The sequence below is a fragment of the Mus caroli genome, unplaced genomic scaffold (genome assembly GCF_978045245.1).
Source record: "Mus caroli unplaced genomic scaffold, Mus_caroli_1 scaffold_11, whole genome shotgun sequence".
In the NCBI taxonomy this organism is placed as follows: Eukaryota; Metazoa; Chordata; class Mammalia; order Rodentia; family Muridae; genus Mus; species Mus caroli.
In genome coordinates this window covers 17,878,088-17,903,396 of record NW_028227266.1, presented here as the reverse complement: position 1 = coordinate 17,903,396, position 25,309 = coordinate 17,878,088, and the positions used below count along the sequence as shown (strand labels likewise).

At 49.6% G+C, this 25,309-nt stretch overlaps 1 protein-coding gene across 2 annotated transcripts in view; it reads left to right on the top strand.

The window, feature by feature from the left end:
• The first annotated feature begins 269 nt into the window (after window positions 1–269).
• Window positions 270–25,309, top strand: part of Dnmt1 (DNA methyltransferase 1) — a 46,313-nt gene continuing 21,273 nt past the window's right edge. The window contains exons 1-12 of one of the 2 annotated variants that reach the window (XM_085844455.1): window positions 270–508; window positions 10,606–10,642; window positions 11,513–11,620; window positions 11,736–11,946; window positions 12,764–12,839; window positions 15,024–15,099; window positions 15,972–16,003; window positions 16,524–16,602; window positions 18,636–18,676; window positions 21,065–21,149; window positions 23,369–23,409; window positions 24,408–24,489. In XM_085844455.1, the coding sequence (XP_085700581.1) occupies window positions 270–508; window positions 10,606–10,642; window positions 11,513–11,620; window positions 11,736–11,946; window positions 12,764–12,839; window positions 15,024–15,099; window positions 15,972–16,003; window positions 16,524–16,602; window positions 18,636–18,676; window positions 21,065–21,149; window positions 23,369–23,409; window positions 24,408–24,489 (1,107 nt within the window). Of the gene's footprint in view, window positions 509–10,605; window positions 10,643–11,512; window positions 11,621–11,735; window positions 11,947–12,760; window positions 12,840–15,023; window positions 15,100–15,971; window positions 16,004–16,523; window positions 16,603–18,635; window positions 18,677–21,064; window positions 21,150–23,368; window positions 23,410–24,407; window positions 24,490–25,309 lie in introns of both variants that reach the window. The other variant, XM_085844456.1, reaches the window with a different exon arrangement.

The window sequence follows — 25,309 nt, the reverse complement described above, 5'->3', positions numbered from 1 at the left end:
AAAAGATTTTTAAGTTGTGTTGTGCATGTGAGTGCAATGCCCATAGAGGCCAGAAGAAGGCGTAGGACCCCCTGGAAGTGGAATTACAGGGGCTTGGAGCGGCTGGATGCGGGTGCTGGTAAGCAAACCAGGGTCATCCTCTGCAAGGGCAGCACTACCTGCTCTCAAGTGCCGAGCCACCTCTTCAGGCAAGGGAGAGGTGGGTGGCGCCAGTCGCAGCACGGACGAGCCCACTATAGCCAGGAGGTGTGGGTGCCTCTGTTGCGCGCATGCGCAATCCCTTCGGGCATAGCATGGTCTTCCCCCACTCTCTTGCCCTGTGTGGTACATGCTGCTTCCGCTTGCGCCGCCCCCTCCCAATTGGTTTCCGCGCGCGCGAAAAAGCCGGGGTCTCGTTCAGAGCTGTCCTGTCGTCTGCAACCTGCAAGATGCCAGCGCGAACAGCTCCAGCCCGAGTGCCTGCGCTTGCCTCCCCGGCAGGCTCGCTCCCCGACCATGTCCGCAGGCGGTAGGTGCCACGCAGGGTGGGGGTGAGGGGCGGGACCGATGCCGAGGCATATATTGGGGTATCTCCGGGTGGCCCTGCGGCCGCTGACAGCCCGGGCGCGCATGCGCGGGGCAGCGTTTGGCGCGGGCTGTGCTTCCTGTCGCGCGTGCCCTTAGCTGTTGGCGCCAAAATGGGTGGGGGCCGGGGTGCTGGCAAGCCCATTGACTGGGAGCCTGAGGGAGCAAGGGGATCAGCCCTCTGAAATAGAACAAGCTTGGGGACACCCTCAGGGGTTCCCCTCTTTGGTCAGCCAGGCTCCTGGGTGTGCAGGAAGTGCCACTCTCCCGGCCTGTGGACACCCTGAAGCCCCCACCCCGCTCCAGCCTCCACTTCCGGTGCCCTGCAGATCCCGCCGCGCCCACCCGAGGGTCCCTCCGCCTGGTCCCCTGGCCCTGGTTCAGAAGGGCCCTCCTTCCCAGCCCCGCTGTCAAGTCCTAGGACCTTTTCTCTCTCATCCTGCCGGGCCGGGCCGGACCGGGCCTGGGTAGCTTGCAGCCCTCGTGGGTTTTTGTTTTGTTTTCATCCTAACGTAAAGGAGCTCCTGCGATCCTGGAGCTATCAAAGAGACTCTGCCTGGAAAGAGCTAGTGCTGCAGAATGGGCCCTCCACTTTGGCAGTGACATAACTGTGTCCCGAGATCCCAGAGCAATCGAGGAAACCTTTAACTCCATCCAAAGTGTTTATCAGGGGGAAGGAAAGATGAATGGTAGTGAGATGTCTCGGCCCCCGCCCTATTATTTTAGCACCTGTAAACCAGTTCTTTCGGTCCTGGCGCCATCGAGGAAGCTTTTTACATTGTCCAGTGTTTATTTCCAGGAGTGAGGGATGGCAGGTAAAGTCCCCCATTTCAGTGCATATGAATCCCCCCTTTCTGCCCCCAAGCAGTCAAGGAAGACCTGGGTAATGGGCCCTCCACTAGTACCTTCCACGCCTCCATGAGGACGGCTGTGTGCAAGGATTGGCGGGAACACTGGCTCCCGCTTCCTGTTCCAGAAGGGCATCGTCAATCAGTTCATTCCTGAAAGCTTGTCCCGCGCGTCATTGAGCATTAGTCATAGGTGCCCTGCTAGTGCTGGACATATCCCAACCCGATTCTGAGTCTGCTTTTGCTGTCCCAGGGATCAGTTTACTGGGGTGATGCCAGGCCGATTCCCGTTTGAGCTTTGGGGGATAAAGTGGGAGAAGCGGCTGACCGAATTCCCCTTGTCAAATACCCCTGCCCCCAGCTCGCCCCCAGGGTTGGACCTGAAGCTCTGTACTGAGCTATACTTCAGCCCTTTCACTTGTTTTGGAGACTGGCCTGGAATTCTCTCTCTCTCTGCCTGTGTCTCCTCAGGGCTGGGATTACTGGCATGTGCCATCATGATAGTTTGGGTTAGTTTTTTGAATGCTTGTTTTTGATTGTATAGGCATAAAAATCTGAAGCCTTTGTGAGACACCTCAACAGATTTCTTTATACTACCAAAAAATACATACATAATTAAAGTATTTGGTTTTTTAAAGCTAGACAGTCTGTAACCTGCCTTTCTGTCTTTTGTCTTTCCTGTCCTCTGGTTGGTTGGTTTACCCGTGTATGCTTTGTTTTCATTTCCAGGAAGGGATTCCTGTAGGCCAAGCAGGCTAGCCTCCGGCTGTCTGTCTAACCCAGGCTAGCCTTGATCTTTTGTATCTACGCAAGTGCTGGGATTACAGGAATATGACACCGTGCCTGGCTTAGCTTTTCTTGATTTAGAAAAACTTACTAGCAAAATGTCTACAGTATGAGATTTGAGAGGTACCTGCATTTGGGAGGATAGTCCAGGAGCTGAGTAGGCCTTGAGGCAGCTTCCATCCATGCTGCTATTCTGTATTTAAATAGCAGTTTGTTTAAATAGAAGTGTGCATAGTTCCTCTGGATATATAAAATATAGTATCTTCAACATTTGGATTTTAAGTCTTTAAGTGTGTATGTGGGTCTGTGCTACAGCTTGTGTGGCCGTCAGGACCCCTTGCAGGAACTGGCCTTTCCCCAGGATCTGTGTATGGGAACTCAGATCATCAGGCTTGGTAGCATCCCTCTTACCTCGCCAGCCCCAGACTGACAGTTTCTTTGAGATATAGTAAACCTGGTGTCTTTCAAAAATCAAATCATGCTTTTTAGTGAGATGTTGTGGCCATGGCCTGTAACATCAGGAGGCAGGAGCAGGAGGGTCACAAGTTAGAATTCAACTAAGGCCTCATTTCAGACGTTCACACCTTGCAAGGTGAGGGATTTCTTTTCCCGAGCAGGGGGTGTCCTTTCACATAGCTGAGATTCCTTGGTTGGCATGGGTTTTTAATTTCTTTCAGTCAGTTTTTTAAAATTAAAACTTGTTTTCCAGGCACAGTTTCTGTGTAGTTCATCTGGTCTTGATCTTGCCATTCTTGTGCCTCTTGAGTGATGTGTGTTACATGCCTGGCTTGCTCTTTACTTATTTTTTGTTAAACCTGTGTATAAATGGTGTGTGTGATATACATATATACACATATATATGTACATATACATGAAGGTATGTGTTAGGGGACGGCTTTTTAATTTTCTGTGCATATGCACCACAGTGGCATATAGAGGTCTTCGTGGGAGTTAGAGGTCTTTGTGGTGTTTATTACTCTCTCACCTTTATGTGGATTTGGGATCAAACTGAGGCTGTCAAGAATGTGTAACAAGTGCCTGTCTCACCAAGCCATGGGTAACTATGTTTATCTGTCTGTGTCTGTACAGTGTATGGATGGAGTCAGAAAACACCTTTCTTGAGTCAGTTCTTAGGGGTCCTGGAAATGGATCTCAGGTCGTGGGACGTGACAACCTGTGTCTTTGTCTGTGGAGCCATTTCATCTGACTGTAAACTTTATTTCATTTTGAGACAGGGTCTTACCATGTAGCCTCAGCTAACCTGGAACTCTGTGTAGACCAGATTGCTCTTGAACTCAAATATCCACCTGCCTTTGCCTCTTGACTACTTAGAGACATGTGCTATTATGGCCAGCTTAAAAAGCTTATTTATTTATTTTAAAGTTACATTTGAACTTTTTGGAATTGGTTTCTTGCCTTCTCCCTTATGCTGAGAGGGGGTGGTGGAGGCAGGCGGGTTGATTACTTGTGTAGGTGCTTTGCTGTGAGTGTCTCTGTGCGCCACGTGTGTGCCTGGTGCCCCTGGAGCCCTGCAAATGGGTTTTCACTTTCAACCTTCCTTGCTTTTTGAATTTTGTTTGAGACAAGGTTTCACTATAGAACCCCAGCTGTTGTAGAACTTGGCCTGGAGCTAACAAACCCTTCTCCTACCTGTGCCACTGAGTAGGGGACTGATAACCTTTGCTTTGAGACCATTTCATTTAACCTTGCAGCACTTGATTCAGTTAGTCTGCCTGGCCAGCAAGCTCAGGGGACCTTTCTCAGGTCCATGCCTGTCTTTGAGTTTTGAGATCCAAACTCCTGTCCTTGTGCTTGTGTGACAGTCACTTCACTGACCTCCGCAGCCCTTTTCTGATGGAGTTTTCTAGACAGTGGGGTAGCTGGATCTGGCCTCCCATTTCCTGAGTAGCTTAAGATGACGTGAAGTCCTCATCCTCCTGCCTCCACTTCAGGCGCTGGCATCCGTGGTTTCTGTGGAGCCTCAGCTGCGCTAAGCAAGCTCTCCAGGCGCTGACTTTCTCCCTCTGCATTTAGGCTCACTCTGCAGAAGGCTAATACAGCCTGGCTTAGCTTATTAGGAAGCGGGTCGAGTTCTATGACTTAAACTTTATTTTTGCTGTGCTGAAGTTGATCCCAGGCCTGTATGTCTGTTAGCTTTCTGGTGGAGGGGGTGGGGAGTGGGGGTACCTCTCTCTGCAGCAGATCCTATGCTGTCCCTTACAGTGGTGTAGTTGTCTTTTTTTTTTTTTTTTTTTTTTTTGGTTTTTTTTCGAGACAGGGTTTCTCTGTATAGCCCTGGCTGTCCTGGAACTCACTTTGTAGACCAGGCTGGCCTCGAACTCAGAAAACCCCCTGCCTCTGCCTCCCGAGTGCTGGGATTAAAGGTGTGCACCACCACACCCGGCTGTAGTTGTCATCTTAATCTTGGTGCCCTGTCCATTTCCATTTATTTATCTGTGTGTGTGTGTCATATGCATGCATGTGCCCATAGAGATCACAGGAAGGGGTTGGGTCCCTCAGAGCTGGAGTTACATGGGGAGAGGGTGCTGTAAGCTGCCTGACCCAGGTGCAGAGCAATGCAGCCACGAAGCCATCTCTTCAGGGCTCCCCATCCATTCTGGGGGGCGGGTGTTACTGGGGTTGGAACTCAGGGCAGCTGTTTTACCACTCGGTGAGCTATCTGAAAAATGGGGCTGGAGCTGACTCAGGGTTCTGTAGGCCTGCTGAACTCATGGTAGCAGGTTAGGTCTCTACCCTGGGCCATCGCAGCAGCGAGCAGGGAGCGTCTACAATATATTCAGGTACGCTGTGCAGTAGACTGTTGGATTTTATTCCAAGCTCGCTTGTAGAATGATCTAGACTTGTTCTTTCTGCAGTTTGCCTAGGCAGTTTGTGTGCCAGATCTCAAGTCACCCTTCTGTTTTTAAACTGGGTCTTTGTAGCCCAGGCTATTTAACTCTCTGACCTGCTGCCTCAGCCTTCCGAGTGCTGCTGGGGTTGCCGGCATGAGCTGCCAAGCCTGGTTTAGCATGTAGCTCTTTTCTCAGAGGTTGAGGTGACTTTCTGTCTATCTTCTCAGTGTGGCAGTGGAGCTGGGGCTCTCAGACATGCCAGGCAGGTGCTGTGCCTCTGAGCCACACCTTGGGACAGACACTACTGTTCTCTTGCTATCGTTCTGTAGGTCAGGAATTGAGGGGTGGGATGGGTAGAGAAGAAACCGAGATGTTCCTGGGCTGGATTCCTTCTGGAAACGGGCAGGGAGTCTGTCCTCCTGGGGAGCTGACTTCTAGTTTCTTGCTGTTTGTGGGAAATGTTTTTGTTTTTTATGTCAGGGTTTCTCTGTGTAGCCCTGGCTGAGAATGTAGACCAGGCTGGCCTTGAACTTGGATCACCTGCCTGCTTGCCACTGCCTCCCAAGTGCTGGAAGGCATGTGCCACCATGCTTGGCCCTAATTTCTTGGTAATTTCAAGGCAGGGTCTAGTTGTATACTTCCGGGTGATCTTGAACTCGGCTTCCCTCCTGCAGCCTTGTGAGCCTGTGCCAGGTGTGTACTACATTTGCATATGTATGCGTGTGTATGACTGCAGCTGTGCTCCTCAGCATGCATATAGACATCTAAGGGCTATCCTAACATAACTTTTATAAATTGTAGTTACTACACTGAGGGGGGTGTTACCGTGGTATGTGTGAAGGTCAGAGGTCAGATTGTTGGCATTGACACACTTTCATCTTTGTGTGGATTCTGAGGATCAAATTTAAGTTTTTGGACTTGTACGGTAAACTCTTAACGACTGAGCTAGCGTGCTCTCTCTCTCTCCACACGCACGCACACACACACACACTCACACACACTCACACACACCGAGTACATTTATTAGTATATTCAGTGTGTGAGTGTGCATGTGTTGCCAGGCCAGAGGTCACTGTTGGTTGTCTTCCAAAATTATCTCCATTTTATTTTTTGAGATCTTTCTCACATGGGCTGGAGAGATGGCTCAGAGGTTAAGAGGACTGCCTTCTCTTCCAGAGGTCCCAAGTTCAATTTCCAGCAACCACATGGTGACTTACAACCATCTCTAATGAGATCTGGTGCTTTCTTCTGGCCTGCAGGCATGCATGCTGTATATATAATCTTTTTTTAAAAATCTTCTCGGTGAGCCCAGAGCTCTTCTTTGATCAGGTTGGCTAGCTGTCGAGCCTAGGGTCATTTTCTCCGCTTGCAGCTTTTACGTGGGTCCAGGAATCCTCACTTGGGCCCTTGCTGAGTCATCTTCCCATCCCTCTTCATTGTGGCTTCAGACTTGTTATGTAACAGGGTGACCTGAGCCTCGTGATGTTCCTGCCTCGGCCTCTTGAGTGTTGGAGTTGCGTGTGTGCGCCACTGTGTCTGGCTAAGGCCAAACTGAGTAGTCTCCAGCTTCTGAAACTGTCTGACAGGGCCACTCCTACCCCTCAGTCTTTCCTGCCAGCACCTCCACATTAGAGCCAGCCTCTTAGGCCAAGTCCCTGTCTCTGACCCTTCCTCCATGTTTTAGTACCTTGTGCAGTGCAGCTAGAAGGCTCTGTGCCTACGGAGCAGAGCGATTAGGCCCATGCTGATTGTCCCTGATAAGCTTCCCATCTTTCATTCGAAAATGCTGGAATCTTAGTCACATCTGCAGAGTCGCTGTTGCCAAATAAGTTAGAGTCACGAGTCCTGGGTTCGGAGCAACAGCATCTTGTGAGAAGGGACGACATCATTTTGCTACCCAAGATATTATCTGATTCATCAGCCAGCCTCACCCCATTTGCCTAGTCAGAGGCAGGGGGCCAGGTGGGTGTAGCTGGGTGGGAGAGAGTGCTTCAGCATATTCAAGGCCCTGACTTCCACCCCAGCAGCAGACAGAAAAGGCAGGGCTCTAGAACAGGCCCTGTTGTGTTGTCAAGTTGGGTTTCAGACGAGCATTTCTGGTTTAGTATGTTGAAATAGCAACCGTTGCAGTCTCTCCAGTTCATGTTTCTGTCAGACAAATTTTCCCTAAGAGTATGGCTCCCATGTTGTGGTCTTTCCTCTCATGTGGTTCTTTTGATGGCCTTGCAACAAGATGACTACTGAGTGTCTCCCACAGTTGCTGGCCCCTCTCTGGATGTACCTTTTCTGTCTGACACAGTTAGGGCTGTTTTCGGGTTGTCTTAGAAGCAGCTTCCACCCTGGGGCTCTGCTGGGGAGGCTCCCTCTGCCTAGGTCACCCCTTCGTGCTATAGGGCTTGCTCCTTCTCCAGGGAAGAGTGTTTTATGTTTTGTTGTTGTTCCTCTCCAGACAGGGTTTCTGTGTAGCCCTGGCTGTCCTAGAACTTGCCCTGTAGACCAGGCTGGCCTTGAGCTCAGAGCTGCCTGCCTCTGCCTCCCGAGTGCTGGGGTTAAAGGCGCGTGCCACTGTGGCCCTGCTAAAGAGCTCGAGATTTAACTGTTCATCTTCCTTAGATGTGCTAAGATTGGGTCTGTTGTGTGTGTGTACGGCATGCGTGTGGGGGGCGGGGCTGCAGTAGGAGGTCCTTCCCACCCCCTTGGTTGCACTTTGGTCAGGCTTGGTGGGAGGTGCCTTTACCTCAACACTGTCCGCTTTCTCGGGAACCCTACATTATCTTGAGATAGGATGGAGCTATACAATCCAGGCTGGTCTGGAACTTGTCATCCTCCTGCCTCTACCTCTTTGAGTGTTGGCATTCCAGTGCAGTGCTGCTGCACCTGGCTATGTTTGCCTGCCTTTTCAAGGTTTATGTAGTTTATCTTCCTTAGATGACTAGCTTGTTGGGAGTAGTTGCAAATGAATCATAGCCTGTAAGGTCCGCATGGGGCTAAGGATGTTTCCAGTTCTCCACGGGAGAACTGGACTTTGTCATTCACTTTGTTTGCTTTTTGTAGCCCCGGCTAGCCCGTGAACTCCCCATTCCGAGTGTTTGGATCCAGGCCTGTACCACCACACCTGACTGAGTCTGTCTTGGAGGAATCTCAGGATCTAGAGACTGCTGAGCGGTGATCACAGTAGCTGTGTCCCACCACGATTTTAAGGGCACATAACTGGGTTTGGGAGTGTGACTCAGTAGTGGGCCTCTTGCCCAACACATAGGAGTTTCTGATTTCATCTGAGCTCAGGTGGGGCATAAAAGGGACAAGACAGTCACATGGGCTGCTGTAGCAGCTGTGTTTATGCCTCTGGCCACAAAGGTCCACTTCTGCAGCTGCCTTTCTTTGAGTCTTGCCTTTGGCTAAGAACTGTAGGGCTACTTACTGTGGGGATGACTGTCGCCGGGCTGGCCTGAGCTCCTGGAAGAGTTTTCATCTGGGTGCTGGGATAGAACTCGGGGTGTTGTGTGTGTTCGGCAGTGTGCTCTGCCACACTCTAGCCTGAGCTAAAACAATCAACCTTATTTTAGTTATTTACGTGAAGCCAGACTAATCGGAAGCTCATTATGTAGTCTAGGCGGCCCTGTACTCTTGTATCTCCCCCCGCCCCAACTCCCAAGAGCTGGGCTCACAGGTGTGCGTTACCACACCTGGGTTACTGGGTGCTGGGGATGGAACCCAAAATGTGCATCCCCGGCAAGCATTCTCAAGGCCCCAGCTGCCAGGAGCTAAGTCCCTGCTCTACTGTAGCTAGCCACGGTCCAGCTGCCGGGTATAGAGCATCTTTCCTAAGCAAAGACCTGGGGCTGACTGTCAGGCAGGTAGGCAGGTCCCTATCTGCTAATTTGAGTCTAGTTACCCAGCTTGTTGCCTACTTCCTCTCTCAGGGGTCTAGAATGTATGCAGTGGGCACCCCAGTACAGGAGTGGTACTTGAAGGAGGAGGCAGGACCTGCCAGTAACAGTAATTACAGTAACCATGGTGACCCTGGTCCTGCAGCTGCCGGGAAGGCTGGATCTGCCTTCTAGTTACTGAAACCTGAGAAGCCAGACTTGGAAGCTACCGAGATGGGGCAGAGATGCACAGGCCAGGCCCTTGTAGTGCTTCTCTGACAGACACCCACCTAGCTGGTTAGACCTGTTCACCCTCTACTGCCCTCAGGCTCCCAGGCTGAGTAACAGGTGGCCTCTTCTGTGTCTTTTCCTTCTAGTCTTTCTCCCCTGACCAGAGAGGTAAGAGAGTCTTCAGCAGTCGGGACCAGTTCTTTGCAGACAAGCCCAGTAGAATGCTGTGCGGCTCTGCTTAGGTACACATTCTGGAGGCTGAGTTTTGTGATCCTGGCCTACAGTATTGTCCCTCCCTGTGCAGTGCCATGCATGGAATCCCGGGCCTCCACATGCCTGCCGGGCCGCTGCACTCTTACTCCTGAGCTGCGTTCTCAGCTTGCCAGTTCACCTCCAGCTCTTCAGTGTGTGGCTGTGGGCAAGCCCGATGGCCTGGGCCTCCTTTCCCATTTATTCAGTTCTGCAGGAGAGGGCTGCCAGCCATACATGGCCTTGAGGAGCCATCAGCTGGCTGGGTCCTACAATGCAGCCATGACTCATGCTAACATCATGCATGCTGTGGCAGGCCTTTTAGGAGCTGACCCAGTTAGGGAAGACAGCTGTAGGTCATCCAGGTTAGAGATGGACCCTGACTGACAGCTCCTCATGTCTTTTCTTGTATATTTTCCCTCTGCTTGGAAACAGGGTCTCCTGTACTCCAAGCTAGCCTCAAACTCACAGTACAACCAAGGATGACTCTGAATTTTTGAACCAACCCCTTCATGCTGAGTCCTAGAATTATAGGAAGTACCACAATACCCAATTTATGAAGAGCTAGGGCTGGAACCCAGTGCCTCATGCGTGCTCTGCAAGCACTCTTCTGGCTGAGCCCTATCTCCAGCCCTTTTGTTTGAGGGATGGTCTCACTATGTAATCCAGGCCATAATCTGTGTGCCAGTCTGTCGGTGTGAGGAGCTATCTAATATAGCTCCTGGGCTGACCTTGCCCCTTTCTGGTAGAGATGTGTGCACTCGCTCGGGTTACTAAGGACATCGTAGGAAGGCGTAGCAGAACGTACTAGAAATTCAGGTGTGGTGGGGCATGATTGTAGTATTAGCATTGGGAGGTGGAGGCAGGAGGAGTAGATGAAGATGTTCACCGCCACCCAGCTGTGAGACTCACCTCTATACAACAGCCAAAAAAGTTGATGCTAGACACCAGGTGCAGGGGCAGAAGAGGGGGCTGTGTTGCCCCAACACTCAAACATGTTCATTCCTCTTTCCCCTTTTTCTTTCCCTTTTCTTTTTGAGGATACAATTCTCACTGTGTTACCCAAGTTGGCTGCAAAGTTACAGGCTTGAGTGATCCTCCTGCCTCAGCAGGAGGCTAATGCCATACCCCCCCCCCCCCCCAGTTTTTTGTTTTAGATTGATTTTCAGAGGTAAATAAAGTTGCTTATTTATTTCCTTTACCCAGGCTCAAAGACTTGGAAAGAGATGGCTTAACAGAAAAGGTAACTGCTCTTCCTGTGTGTGTTTTGTGTGCTTTTGCGTGTGTTCATGTGTATGTGAGTAGCTATATGTGTGTGTGAGTAGCTATGTGTGTGTGTGTGCGTGTGTTGTGTGTGAGTAGCTATGTGTGTGTGTGAGTAGCTATGTGTGTGTGTGAGTAGCTGTGTGTGTGAGTAGCTATGTGTGTGTGTGTGTGAGTAGCTATATGTATGTGTGTGTGTGTGTGTGAGTAGCTATATGTATGTGTGTGTGTGTGTGTGTGAGTAGCTATATGTATGTGTGTGTGAGTAGCTATGTGTAATTAGGTGGGTACAGAGGCTAGCGGTTGGCATTGGGTCACTGTGCACTTTATTTACTGAGGTAGAGACCACTGAGTCTGAAACTCATGGGTTCAGCTAGTCTAAAGCATCATCTTGGTCTGGGAATCCTATGCTGAGATCCCAAATGCTGAGATTGTAGGCTGGCTACTCTGTCTGCCAAGCTTTTATGCTAGACCTGGGCGTCTGAGCCCTCGGCTTCACACTTACACAGCACGTGTCTGAGTGTCTGAGCTGTCGCCCGAGGCCTCTGGGGTTGGTTGGGTTTTTGTTGTTGTTGGGTTTTGTTTTGAGGCAGGATTTTGATCCATAGTTGGGCTGACCTGGAACTTAGTAGATAGTTCAGACTGGCTTTAAATTTACAGCAGCCCTTCTTGTCTAAGTTTCCTGGTTGTTGAGATCTCGGGCATCCTACACCATGCGTGCCTGGTCTGTATTTAGTTTTTAGCAGAGCCAGAGCTGCCTTTGGCCCCAGCTGCTGGGGCTTAGTTATGCATTAGTTTGTTAATTGCTAGCTTGGAAGTTTGGGGTTCCTCAGCTCTGTTCTTCCTACAGGAGTGTGTGAAGGAGAAATTAAACTTACTGCATGAATTCCTGCAAACAGAAATAAAGAGCCAGTTGTGTGACTTGGAAACCAAATTACATAAAGAGGAATTGTCTGAGGTAAGTCTGTTCTTTTTCCCAGTTTCCAGAAAGCTACCTGCTTGTGACCAGAGGCAGAGGCCCCTGTGTGTCCTACTGTGATGTCTTCCTACTAAGATATCCTTTCCTGTTGTAGGAAGGCTACCTGGCTAAAGTCAAGTCCCTCTTAAATAAGGATTTGTCCTTGGAGAACGGAACACTCTCTCTCACTCAAAAAGCCAACGGTTGTCCCGCCAACGGGAGCCGGCCAACCTGGAGAGCAGAAATGGCAGACTCAAACAGATCCCCAAGATCCAGGTCCACGCCTCGGGGACCCAGGAGAAGCAAGTCGGACAGTGACACCCTTTGTAAGGACACGTGACATAGTGGTTTGTTGGTTGTCTTGGGTTTTCTGGTTGTTTTTAAGACGGTACCTGTCAGTATAGGTCAGCCTGGCCTTAGAAGTCTGTCCTGCTTCAGCCCCCTGAGTGCTGGTGTGATAGGCCTATGCTGTCTCACAGGTCTCAATTGACTTGTTTGCATCTTGGAGGCTGTGGTTCATTTGAAGAGTCAGGCCACTTGAACCATGGCACGTACCACATGTATTCTAGTTGTTTCTGGTGCTGAGAAGGAAGCCTAAGGCCTCAAGAACACTAAGCCCATGCTGACACTCAGCTGTGTGTCTGTCTGCCCCTGCCTCTGGAATGCTAGTGGTATAACCCAGGACCTGGGTGTGCTAGGGAAGGGCACATCTATCTGCCAAGCCGAGCCCTGACTGTCTTTTTCAGGGGAGGGAGGAGCTCTGGTGCTGGAGATGGAGCACGGGTGTACAGGTGCTCTGCCACAGAGCTGTACTGGCCTCTGGCTTAGCTTCTGTGCACTTCTACCTAGCTTGGACTCCCAAAGATGGTCCCTACATGAGGTTTCAGTTTAGGGTTTTGAGTTTATAATGGTATAGACATGGTAGGTGGTCACTGTAAACTATTCTTGGGTTCTGGGCTGTATGCTACTGTTGCTGGATACTAAGCAATGGCAGTTCTAAGGGGCTGCCTGCTGACCCATGTAAACTGCTATGCAGTTTGTAGTCCAGCTGAGAGCCAAGAAATGTGCATTCTTGCAGTGCCTGCCACCTGCAGTCACTTGTTCTTGAAGTATGCCATGTCACCTTCTCTTGTTTTTAAGCAGTTGAAACTTCATCTAGTTCTGTGGCTACAAGGAGAACCACCAGGCAGACCACCATCACGGCTCACTTCACAAAGGGGTGAGTAGTAACGAGTGGCCGGCTAGTGTTCTTGGGGCCTAATAACCTTAGGGAGAGAATGAGTCCAAGTGGATGTCCCTGCCTTCCATAACTCATAAGTGTTGTATTTCTTGCCTTTCTTTTAGTACTGAGGCTAGAACCCAGGGTCTGGTTTATGTTAGGGCCTCTATCACTGAGCCATACCCTACCCCCTCATCAGGGGTTTTAGGGCAGGGGCTTTCCCACTGGGCCATGCCCCTACCCTCTCCCTGGGGGATTCTAGGCAGAGGATTTCCCACTGAACCACATGACAGCCTCGAAAGACATTCATTTTGTAGGTTTTTGTTTCTTTTTCACCTTGTGAGATAACTTAAAGCATACATATACAAAGCTATAGAATACAGTCCAAGAACCCTTATGCTGATTCAGAGAGATGTCTCAGCAGTTAAGAGCACTGGCTGCACTTGAAGAGGACCCAGGTTTGATTCTCTCCCAGAACATGGTAGTTAACGACCATCTGTAACTCTAGTCCTGGCGATCTGCTGCCCTCTTGCAGCGTCCTTCCTTCCGCACTGCATGCATATGGTGCACAGACACACACGCAGGCGAAACACCTATGCACACGAAGCTTGAACAAAACAAAGAACCCTCATACTGGCCACTGGGTAGTAGAAAAATCAGACACGATGCTGCTTTCCCGCCTTTATGAACTACTTTTGTAATGGAACCTTGCTCCATAAAGTTATACCAGCTAACTCCATAGCAGCATAAACTTAAGGCAAAACATATATTGTGGGTTTTTTTGTTTTTGTTTTTTGTTTTTTTAAAAAAGATTTAATCTTGTGCATATGGGTGTTTTGCTTGCATGTGTGTGTGCACCACATTGTACAGTGCCTGTGGAAGTCAAGAGTATTGGATCCCCTGGAACTGGAGTTACCAATGCTGGGCCCTGAGCCCAGGTTCTCTGCCAGAGGAGGAAGTGCTCTTAAGCACCAAGCCGTCTCTCCAGCTGCACACATTTGTTCCTATGCATGCATGCATGCATGCATACATACATACATCCATACATACATAGTGTGTATATGGCATGTGTATGCATTTGTGCAATGTGATCACCCATCCGGCCAGCCATGGCCTAGGTGGAACTTGGGTCTTTGAGAGCACTGGGCGCCCTTCATCACTGAGCCAGCTCTCCAGGACACAATGTTTCTCTGAAACATTAGAGCCTTGCCTGCCACTTTGTAAGTCTCAAAGAAGTGGATCTAGACAGCAATAGCTTCTTACAAAGAGAACAGATTTGTGACAGAGATAACTGTTCTTTGAGTCAGCCTCAAAGTATGAAGCTGGGTAGCTCTTTTAAAGAAGACCTGGTTTTAATTCCCAGAACCTACATGGTGGTTCACAACCACCTGTAACTCAGGGGTCTGATGTCCTCTTCTGACCTGTGCAGGCACCAGGCACACAGTTCATAGATACACATGCAAAACAAAGCATCCACAAACCCTTAGAGCTGGAAACGGGGAGATGACCTAGTAGGCAAAGTGTTTGCTTACTTTGCAAGCACAAGAACCTGTCCCAGCACTTAAGAGGCAGAGGCAGAGGCAGGTGGATCTCTGGAGCTCAAGACTAACCTAGTCTACAAGAATTCCAGGACAGCCAGGGCTACAGAGAAACCCTGTCTCAGGGGGAAAAAGGGCAGCTTCACTCAGTTCCAGGTGGCTCAGTTCGTAACAACACCTGCTCCTCTTGCAGAGGAGGACCTGGGTTCAGGGCCCAGCACCCATGGTGCCTCACAGCCACTGGTACCTCCAGTTCGAGGGGACCCGACACCCTCTGACTTCCACAGGCACTGTACAATGTGGTGCATAGTCACACTTACATACAGGCAAAGCACTCATGGACAGGAAATTAAATCTAAACTTTTTTGTTTAAAAACAAATATATGGGTCTGAGCACTGTGCTCACAACTGCCTGTAACCCCAGCTCTAGGGGGCCTAACTCTCCTGGTCTCTCACAGCACATGCACGTATACACTAAATAAAACAAGTCATTACTAAAGCCCTTCAGTCCTGGGTAGATGGCCCCTCCTGGCAGGGAAGATACCCGGACGTTTAAGAGCTTCTTTTGTGAGAGAAGGGAAGTCATTGAGGACCACCAGACAGCCGGGGGGAATCCGGAACTAACGGTCTTCTCACTGTGTGACAGCCCCACTAAGCGGAAACCCAAGGAAGAACCTGAGGAGAGAAACTCGGCCGAGTCTGTTGCAGAGGAAAAAGACCAGGTGGGCCAGCCCTGTCGACTCTCGACACTTTGATTTATTTGCTAGCAGAGTGAGCAAAGGTGGTCTATTTGAACGCGGTCTCCTTGTAGTAGGGGTGTTTCAGAGTACGTGGCTAGACGAGGGGGAGGGGCAACCTGTTGATGGAGTGTGCTGCATGGTGGTGGACCCTGGTGGGTTTGAAAACAGTAGCCCAGCAGGCTGAGTGCTGGGACAGCTGACGCTGTAGATTGATCTGACAGCATTAGGAGGCAGTTCTACTTAGTTTATTTTTTCCAATGTTGGGATCAAACCTAGGGCCTCATTCAAGCACTGTACCATTGAACTCATTTTGGGCCCCAGTGTTGGATATATACAAATATATTGACGGTATTATGTAGCCCAGGCTGGGTTTGAACTCGGCATGTAGTTGAGCCTGGGCTTGAACTCTTGATCTTCCTGGCTTCATCTCCCAAGTACTAGGATGACAAGTGTGGGCCACCATCACCAGCTGGTTGGGATTTCTATGTATATTTTGGGTTTTGTGTGTGGGTTTGTGCACATGTGTGCAGGTGCACAAGAAGCCAGAGTTAGAGGAGTCATGAGCCATGTGAGATGGGTACTGGGAACTGAAGTCTGCCGCTCTAGAAGAGCAACATACACTCTCTAGTGACTGAGCCATCTCTCCACACACCCTGTCCCTGTGTAATCCAGGCTGCCCTGAAGCTGTAGCTCAGGGTGGGCACGATCTTATGGTGGTCCTCCTGCCTCAGCGTCTTGAATACCGAGTGGCAGGTCTGGGCTAGCACGCCTGGCTCTCCCAACTTGTTTAATTTCTGTTTGTTGTTGGTCTGCTTTTCGAACCAACATTGTCTCCTCTTCCTCCCTCTGCCCAGGATAAGAAGCGCAGAGTTGCAGACACAGAGAGGTAAGGGTCCGTGTCGTCTCCTCTCTGACTTGTCTCACTTGCAGAAATTGCCTTCTGCGTAGAACCCTGTACTAACGATAAACCTGTTCATGGGGCTGAACTTGGGGCAAATTATTATTTTTGTTTTGTTTTGCGTTTTTGTCTTTTGTTTTGTTGTTTTTGTTTTTTTCAAGACAGGGTTTCTCTGTGTAGCTCTGGCTGTCCTAGAACTCACTCTGTAGACCAGACTGGCCTGGAACTCAGAAATCTACCTGCCTCTGCCTCCCAAGTGCTGGGATTGAAGGCATGTGCCACCACTGCCTGGCTTAGGGCCAAATTATTAATCTTTCAATTCCTTCCTCATCACAAAAGGAGATGAGGTCTCCTGGTGTCATGAGGCCTGGGTTGGCAAGAGATCATTTGGCTGTTAGAGTTCGGGCGTGGCAACTTCTGTTGGTGTAGGAAGTTGGGTTCATGAAGCTGCTTCTGGGGCTCGAGCTGCTTGGGTCCTGCCTAGGTAATATTCTACTTTACCTGACAGTGGTGCTGGAGCGGCTGTGGAGAAACTGGAAGAGGTAACACCGGGAACCCAGCTGGGTCCGGAAGAGCCGTGTGAACAGGTAAAGCCCCCGCCCCTTGCTTCTTTCCTTGAGCACATCTCTGGTGGAGGTGGGGAGAGCAGAAGAGGGGTGCGTGACACCTGACTTAGGAAGCTGAGACCGAAAGCCTCCAAGGAGGGCTCCTTTGTGAGCGGAGAGGTGGTGCTTAGAGGTTAGAGGTTCCGTAGCAACATCCACACACAAAGTTGCCTTCGGGGCTGTGCTCTGGCTCAGTGGCAGAGGGTTGCTTGAAGCTCCCGTTCCACCCCCAGTATCCTCACCAGAAACAACCCTCCCTACCTAGCATTGCCTCCTTGGCTGGGATGAGGTCAGCTCTTTCCTTCAAGCCACCCTGGGGGGAAATGAAGGTGAAGGCCCTGAGCTGCACAGATGCTTTTTGATAACCGTGTAGCTCCGTTGGTGGAGCACTTGCCTGGCATGGATATGCAGCCTTGGGTTTTATCCTCGCCAGGAACAACAACAAATTTCCAGGCCACTTAGTCTGTACTTGGGAAAGAGAGGCCATCCTTTTCCTTCCTTTCTTTCTTTCTTTCTTTCTTTCTTTCTTTCTTTCTTTCTTTCTTTCTTTCTTTCTTTCTTTCTTTCTGATTTGTTTTTATGTATATGGGCACACTGTAGCTGAGCAGCTGGTTGTGAGCCTTCATGTGGTTGGTTGTTGGGAATTGAATTTTAGGACTTGCTTGCTCTGGTCAGCCACAATCGCTCAGGTCAACTCCACTGGCTCAGTCCCTGCTCGCTCCGTCCCAAAGATTTCTTATTATACATAAGTACACTGTAGCTATACTGGGCGGTGATGACACACACCTTTAATCCCATCACTTGGGAGGCAGAGGCAGGCGGATTTCTGAGTTTGAGGGCAGCCTGGTCTATACGGTGAGTTCCAGAACAGCCAAGGCTAAGCAGAGAAACCCTGTCTCCAAAAACCAAAAAAAAAAAAAAAAAAAAAAAAAAAAAAAACCCCAAAAAAACACCCAAAAAGTACACTGTAGCTGTCTTCAGACATGCCAGAAGAAGGCGTCAGATCTCATTACAGGTGGTTGTGAGCCACCATGTGGTTGCTGGGATTTGAACTCAGGACCTTCGGAAGAGCAATCAGTGCTCTTACCCTCTGAGCCGTCTTGCAGCCGGAGGTCATCCTTTTCTACATAGCAAGTTCAAGATCAGCCTGGGCTACGTGAGACTTAACTCAAAAGGCACCTAAAAAATTACATTTATTGTGTCTGTTAGGGTCCATACATGTGGATATGAAAAACAGCTTTTAGGTGTTCTTTTTTATCATGGAGCCCAGAAAACCAGGTCATCAGTCTAGACAGCAAGTGCCTTCAGCCACAGAGCATCTCGCTGGCCCTAGATTTGTCCTTTTCTGTTCAGGGAACTCTAACTTGGGTCATTAAATGTGTATGGTGGGCCTTTGTGCTTGCCAAGATATTTCCCTAGCCCTTTAAAACTCTTTACTTTTGTGTGTGTGAACTGCAGCACCTCCCCTGCCCCAGGGTTTGTCTCCTAAGGATGCCTTTGCTGTCTGCTGACTCCACCAGAAGACAGTTGTTTTATTATTTACTTACTTATTTTCCCCTGAGGCAGGGTTTCTTTTGTGTAGGAAACAACTTGGCTGTCCCAGAACTAGCTCAGTAGTTGTCGCCTGGCCTCCTGAGTGCTGGGTTAAGGCCTGTGGAAGCCCCGCTGGGCTTTTTAAAGTTGTAAGGAAGCAGAGTTGGGATGTAACGAGGATGCTTTAATGCAGGCTTATGTGTGAGGTGACAAAGGCAACCTCCTAGAGACTGGGTGTGGCTCCCGCAGAATCAGAGGAAGAGCCACCCCAAACAGGTGTCCTGATGATAGCATTCACTTACCAATCTTAATAACTAGAACCTAGTAGGGTTAACTGCCGGTCTGTTAATTCAGGACAAATTGGGGAATTGACTTTTCTTAGTGGTGGTGCCAGGGTCTCAGTATGTATGTATATGTGGCTGACGTCAAACTCAATATGTAGACCAGACTGGCTTTTTATTAACTCTTACTTCCTCTCCTAGGAAGATGACAACAAGAGTCTTCGACGTCACACCAGAGAGCTGTAAGTGCAGCTGTCATGCCTCTGTGCCCTACAGTGGTGCTTGCTTGCAGTGTTGCTGCTGTGAACAAGGGCCTGGGACTGAGCACTAGTGTATTTTGTAGTCTGAGAAGTTCCACTGAGAAAACCTAGACGAAGGTGGGCTGGAGAGATGGCTCGGCAGTTGAGAACTCTAGCTGCTTTTGTAAAAGATGCTGGGTTTTGTTCCTGGCATGTGGAAGCCAACTACTGCCTGTAACTCCAGATCCCAGGGAGTTACTCTTCCGGCACATGTATACAGATAACATGCTGGCAGAACACCCATATACATAAAATACGAATAGCTGAAGAACAGACCCCAGGACCTCACCCAGTGAGGTGGCTCACTGGGTAAAGGTGCTTGTTCACAAGTCTGACAGTTGAGCTCAACCCTGGAACCTGCATGAAGGTTGTCTTCTGACCTCCATATGTGTCTATACTCGTACATACAGATAACTAAAGTCCAACCAAGCTAGCCATGGTGGGACACATCTGGAACCTCACCTCGTGTTGGAGGCTAAGACAGGAAGGTTCTCATGAGTTCAAGGCCAGCCCGAGCTGGAGTGAGCCACTGTTTCAAAAAGAAATGAGAAACCATTAAGAAATAAGAGCATTGTGGTACACACCTTTAATTCTAGCACTCAGGACACAGGTGTATCTCTGAGTTCTGAGTCAACCAGGTTTCAGGACAGCCAGGACTAGAGACACCCTGCTTCAACAACAAAAGGTAGTCTGCCTACCTTAGAAACGGCTGACATCATTTCTAGCCTGTGACCTTCTCCTTACTCAGACCCTGCCTCAGCAGTCACGTTGCCATCCATCACATTATTAGTGGCTGTTTAAGTGAGCTTGTGCTCCAACTGTCCTGGCTGACAGTGTGAAAGCTTAGCAGCCACTGAGCTCGCCATTGAGGCTTGCACCTGGCAGCTGATTCTGGCTGACAGTGGGATAACTTAATTGTCCACCACTTAGTCCACATGAGCACATCCTTATGTCCATAGAAGGGCACAAGCAACTAGTGCTGGCCTTCAATACTAAGTTTGATTCTGGTGTTTGTATATATTTTGTTTGTATATATTTTTTGTTTTCGAGACAGGGCTTCTCTATGTAGTCCTGGCTGCCCTGGAACTCACTCTGTAGATCAGACTGGCTTTGAACTTTGAGCAGAGATTTGCCTGCTTCTGCCTCCCAAGTGCTAGGGATAATGCTGTGCACCACGACCTGGCTTATTTGGAGGTTTTTAATAGATAGGATCTCCGATGTAATTCAGACTTGATCTCTGCCTCAGGATCAAGAATACAAGAATTTCAGGCCTGTCCTATCACATCCAGATAGAGATGGTCCTCGTGGCATGTCTTTAACATGTGGGTGTCTCAAATCCAGAGCCTGACAGGGGATTTCTTACTGGCATGCATCTATGCATTCAGACGGGAGTCCCAATTGTCTCTGGAGGTCACACTAGGGCTAGCCTCACACCTAAGCACTGGAGGCACAGGGCCTGCCCAGCCAGTGCTTATGTAGGTGCTGGGCAGTCTGAATTCCAGTCTGTTTCTGAGCTAGTCCAGCCTGAGGTGGTGGTGGTGGTGGTGGTGATGGTTTTCGGGTTTTTTGTTGTTTTTGGTTTTTGTTTTTGTTGTTGTTTTTAAAGCTTCTGTTAACACTCACTTGACTCGTGCAAATATTGAAGGCCCAAGTGCAGAGGACAGCCTGGTGCCTGATCCACAGATGTGCAGGGTGCAGGGTAGGATGCAGAAGAGTAAGACAGTCGGGCTCCTGTGGGATGGAGGCCAGCCTTCTGTGCTTGCTGATGCTGGCCTCGCCACTCATTTCATCACGACAGTCCCGTCTGCCTCCAGGACCACCAGTGAAGGCCTGCTGGTGGTTTGTCCTAACCTTTGGCGTCTCTGATTATCGTTCATTTGAAGAGCTGAGTGGTGTGGTTGATAGACTCGGGGTGTGCACGGGCGCAGGCCAGTGTGTTGATCTGAGAGTGTATACCCGTGCTCCACCTTGCCTGCAGAGGTAAGGGGAGAGCTCCCAGGTTTCACTTCACTCCTCCCATTGTGCGTTTTGGGGATGGAACTCAGATCGTCAGGCTTCCGTGGTAAAATCTTTCCCCTGTTCAGACGTCTGGTGGGTCCCAGCTGAGTGCTTGTCATCGGTTCATGATGCTGTGGGCTTGAGCCCCAGTTCTGCAAGATGCATAAAATCATGAAGGATAAACAGGTGGCGGGTAGGAAGGGTGACCTGGTCTCAAACTGAGAGGACACATTTAAACCCGCATTTGACTGCTTGGATGTTGCCCAGAGCATTGATCAGTGTCCATGTGTGAGATTTTTTTTTTATTATTTATTTTGCTTTTTTATTTGGCAGATCATTGAGGCGGAAATCAAAGGAGGATCCAGACAGAGAAGCAAGACCGGAAACTCACTTGGACGAGGACGAGGATGAAAAAAAGGCAAAGTCCTTACTATCTAAGTGGGCTGTGCTGCAACTCCACTGGATTGCAGAGATAGTGCTGGGCAGGGTCTGGGCGCAGCACCCGCTCCTCAGTACTCCTTTAGGTTTCAGGCAGGTTTCCCTGGTCTCCTTTGGGTGTTGGTTGGTTGTCACTGCACATCTGAGCCTGTCAATTCAGCAAGCCTGCCTGCTCCTTTTAAGTCCTAAGTTCAGTTCTTGACTCTCCATCTTTCTCTGCTTACTCAGCTGAGCATCTTCATATCCTAAACAGGCCTGGCTAATGGAACACACCTGTAATCCCAGCAGTAGGGTAGAGGCAGGAGCATGATCCTAAACACGAGGATTCCGGCCAGCCTGAGTTAAAAACTGTTTCAGAACAACCATAGTCCTTCCTGCGAAGCAAGAGCACACAGTTAGACGTCGGTGCAAGGATTCTCAGTAAAATACGTGGAGATTGAACAACCCAATGTTTGCCTGGGTGCTCATGTCCTCTGTAACCCCTCTAGTGCATGTGTGTTACCTAGCACGCTGTCTGTGCTGTTTGCTTTGCTGGTATGGTCCTGTTTAGGGAATAGAAAAGGACAGTCTGTGTGGGCTGAGGACAGGTTTCTGAGCCTCTTGCATCTACGGTCGGTTGACTCTTGAGAGACATGGAAGACTGATTGCCTTCGGTGCCAAGGCCTCTGATAGGGCACAGTGCTCGCTCTGTGGATCTCTAGGGCAGTGAGTGAGGCCACAGACTCATGTCTCAGGTGTCTACCTTAGGAGAAGCCTGAAATAGCTACCTGGTTTCCTCCCCATTGAGATTTATAGAGTGGAGCTTGAGCCCAGGCGAGCCAGCTTGTGAGTGTTCTCACTGCTTGTCTAAGAATGCAGCAGAAGCTCTCATAGTCGCCTCAGGTGTGGGAATATTTCTGTGTGTCTCCCTCTTTGCCCGGATGCCAGTGGATCACTGTCGATGCTTGCCTGAAAGCAGGGAGTTTTTGTCTGTATCCTGTTTTTTCATGAGTGGGTGTGGGTGTGGCTATGTGTGGACATCAAGAGGACAGCTTGTGGGAACTGGTTCTTGTCCACCATAGGGATCCCTGCAATGGCCAGGCTGGTTTGCAGGTGCTGAGTCCTCTTGTTGGCTAGCTCTTGGTTTGGGATAAGTTCTCACTCTGGGACGTGGATGGCCTAAAGCTTGTCAGCTATCCCACCATGCCTCATAGCTGCCTTGATATGAGAGTAATACTCAAGTTGTTGATATGTATAGATCCGCTCATACCAGATGGGTATCAGTAAAGGACTCCTCATTAACAAGCTCAGAAATGCTACACTGGCTGGCTAGTGTCTGTTTGGAACACAACTGTGTAATCCCCTTGCCCTCCTTCCTGGCTTTCCTGCCTCTCGCTCCATCCCCAGTGCTGGGATCGCAGGTCTGTGCCACCTCCCCCAAGACCTCACACTGTCCGCTCTGTCCACTGAGTCCACTGTTTGTTTGTTTGTTTGTTTTAAAAAGATTTATTTATTATTTATTTAATATGAGTACACTGTAGCTGTCTTCAGACACCCCAGAAGAGGGCATCAGATCTCATTACAAGTGGTTGTGAGCCACCATGTGGTTGCTGGGAATTGAACTCAGGACCTCTGGAAGAGCAGTCAGTGCTCTTAACCACTGAGCCATCTCTCCAGCCCCACTGTTTGGTTTTGAGACAGTGTCTCACTGTAGTCCTGGCTGGCTTCAAATTCAGAGCAACACCTGCCTCTCCCTCCCAAGTGATAATTAAAGGTGGGTGTCACTGTGCTCAGCTGTGGTTTTGTCTTTGTTTTTTTTTTGGTTTTTCGAGACAGGGTTTCTGTGTAGCCCTGGCTGTCCTGGAACTCACTCTGTAGACCAGGCTGGCCTCAAACTCAGAAATCTGCCTGCTTCTGCTTCCCAAGTTCTGGGATTAAAGGCGTGTGACACCGCTGCCCGGCTTGTCTTTGTATTTTAAGGCAAGGTCTCAGACTTCATCCTCCCCCAAGTGCTAGGTTCCCACTAGCCTACTAGCATGACCACCATGACTAGAAAGTTCTGTAGTGCCTGTTGATCTTGAAGCCTCTGGTTTCCCCGTTTTGGCTCAGGAGAGAATCTGTCTTGTGTTCAGAACCAAGATGTTGAACCTGTGCTCTTCTTGCATTCACTCTGCTTGGCCTCTGAAGTAACGTTGTTTTCTCTCCATTGTTTGCTGTCAGGATAAAAGAAGTTCCAGATCCAGGAGCCAGCCCAGAGATCCGTAAGTGTCAAAAGTGCTTGCACCTTGCTAACTGTTAACTCCGAAAGGCTCTGCTAGGGAGGGTCTGAGTAGACAGGGAGACCAGGGCAGGGCGTCTGGGGCCCTAGCTGGGGACCCTGTGAGGGTTCGCTGGGACACCTGCAGACCTTTCAGAAGGGTTTCTGCCTTCAGAGCCTTTATGATTTTTGGTTTAGGGGTGAAAGTGTTGAACTGTCTTATGGAGCCCATGGTGACCTTGAGTCCCTGATCCACTCGCTGCCTCTACTTTCCCTGGGCTGAGATTACAGGTGTGCACCACTGTGACCTTAAAAGTTTATGTGTATGGGCATCATGGCCTCATACGTGCCATTCTTCAGATCCCTGGTTTTAAAGAATTAAACATTTTATTTATATATACATGCTAGAATTGGTTGAATGCATGAAGTGCTCTCAGAGGCCCCAAGCAGTTGTTGGATTTCTTGGAGCTGGAGTCGTAGGCTAGTGGGAACTGAACTTGGGTCCTCTAGAAGAACAGCAGGTACTCAGCTGTTGAGCCGTCTCCCCAGCCTCTTGGTTTATGTTTGTTTTGTTTTTCTCCTTTGTTACTACTGAGAAACTAATGCTACCAAGAAGTCCCATGTGTTGCCCAGGCTAACCTGGAACTCATGATTCTCCTTTTAGCCTTCTAAGTGTTAGGGCTGCAAGTGTGAACTACCATATATGGCGGTGCTTGCTTGTGTGTGTTTGTGTGTAGTCACAAGGTTGACACAGGGTCTCTCACTGAACCTGAAGCTCATGGATATGCTTGTTAGCTGGCCAGTAAATCCTGTGGATCCTCCCGTCTCTCCCTCTCCAGCACTGGGATGCCGGCCGTGTGCCTCTTGTGCCGGCTTTGGATGCTGATGATCAAAGCCGGTCCTTACGCTTGTAAGGCATCTTAGGCTGCCTCAGCTGCCTGTGTCCTTCAGAATGGGGAGCTGGTTTTCAGAGCTAACATTTGGTGTGTTACTTGTTTGTAGAGCTGCCAAACGGAGACCCAAGGAAGCAGAGCCAGAGCAGGTAGCTCCAGAGACTCCCGAGGACAGAGACGAGGATGAAAGGGTAAGTGCTCTGCCCCTTCCTTCTCTTCCTTAACTCTTTCTTAAGGAAAAGATTGGCTGTGTATGAGTGTCTTGCCTGCGTGTACGTCTGTATGCCACATTTGCGCAGTGCCCACAGAAGACAGTGTTAGGTGACCTGGAACTGGCTGTGGGTGCTGGGACTTGAACCTTGGCTCCTGTGAAAGAACAGCAGTGTTCTGGCTCGTGATTGTATTTGTTTCAGATTTGGTACAAATAATGTAGAAGGTCTACTCAGCGTGGGCTGTAATTTGTGGAAGATGTCCTGTGGTTTTCCAGCTCGATTGTCGCTTCTCTGGCGTGTTTCTTGCTGTTGTTCTTCTGTAGGGATTCTGGAGGTGGCGAGCAAGCGCTGAGGCTTTAGCTTAAGCCCGGGCACCGCGGGCTTCACCTGTCTGTTCAGCCGCTTATATCATTCGTCTTTAAGTATGGGGATGAGAGCCAAGTCCTCTGCTACTGAGCCCCAACATTGGTCCTAACTCAGTGTTGTTGTTCTTCGCTGTTGGTTTTTTGAAGTTTTCTCCATAGTCCAGGTTTACCTGCGTCCCTCACTGGGATGTGACCTGAGCCACCATACCTGCCTCGCCTAATGTCTTTAGTGCTTTTACCTAAAACTGACTGGAAGCTGCAGAGGGCAAGAAACTCAGTCTCTCCTTCGCTTGTTTGTGGGAATTCATTTAAAACCACTGCCTGTGTGTAGCCTCTGTTTGAAGCTTGAGCCCATATTTATTTCCTGCTGCTTGAAATAACGGGTGTCTGGGGACAACAGATCTCCATGGATCATTGCTGGTGAGGCCACTCTG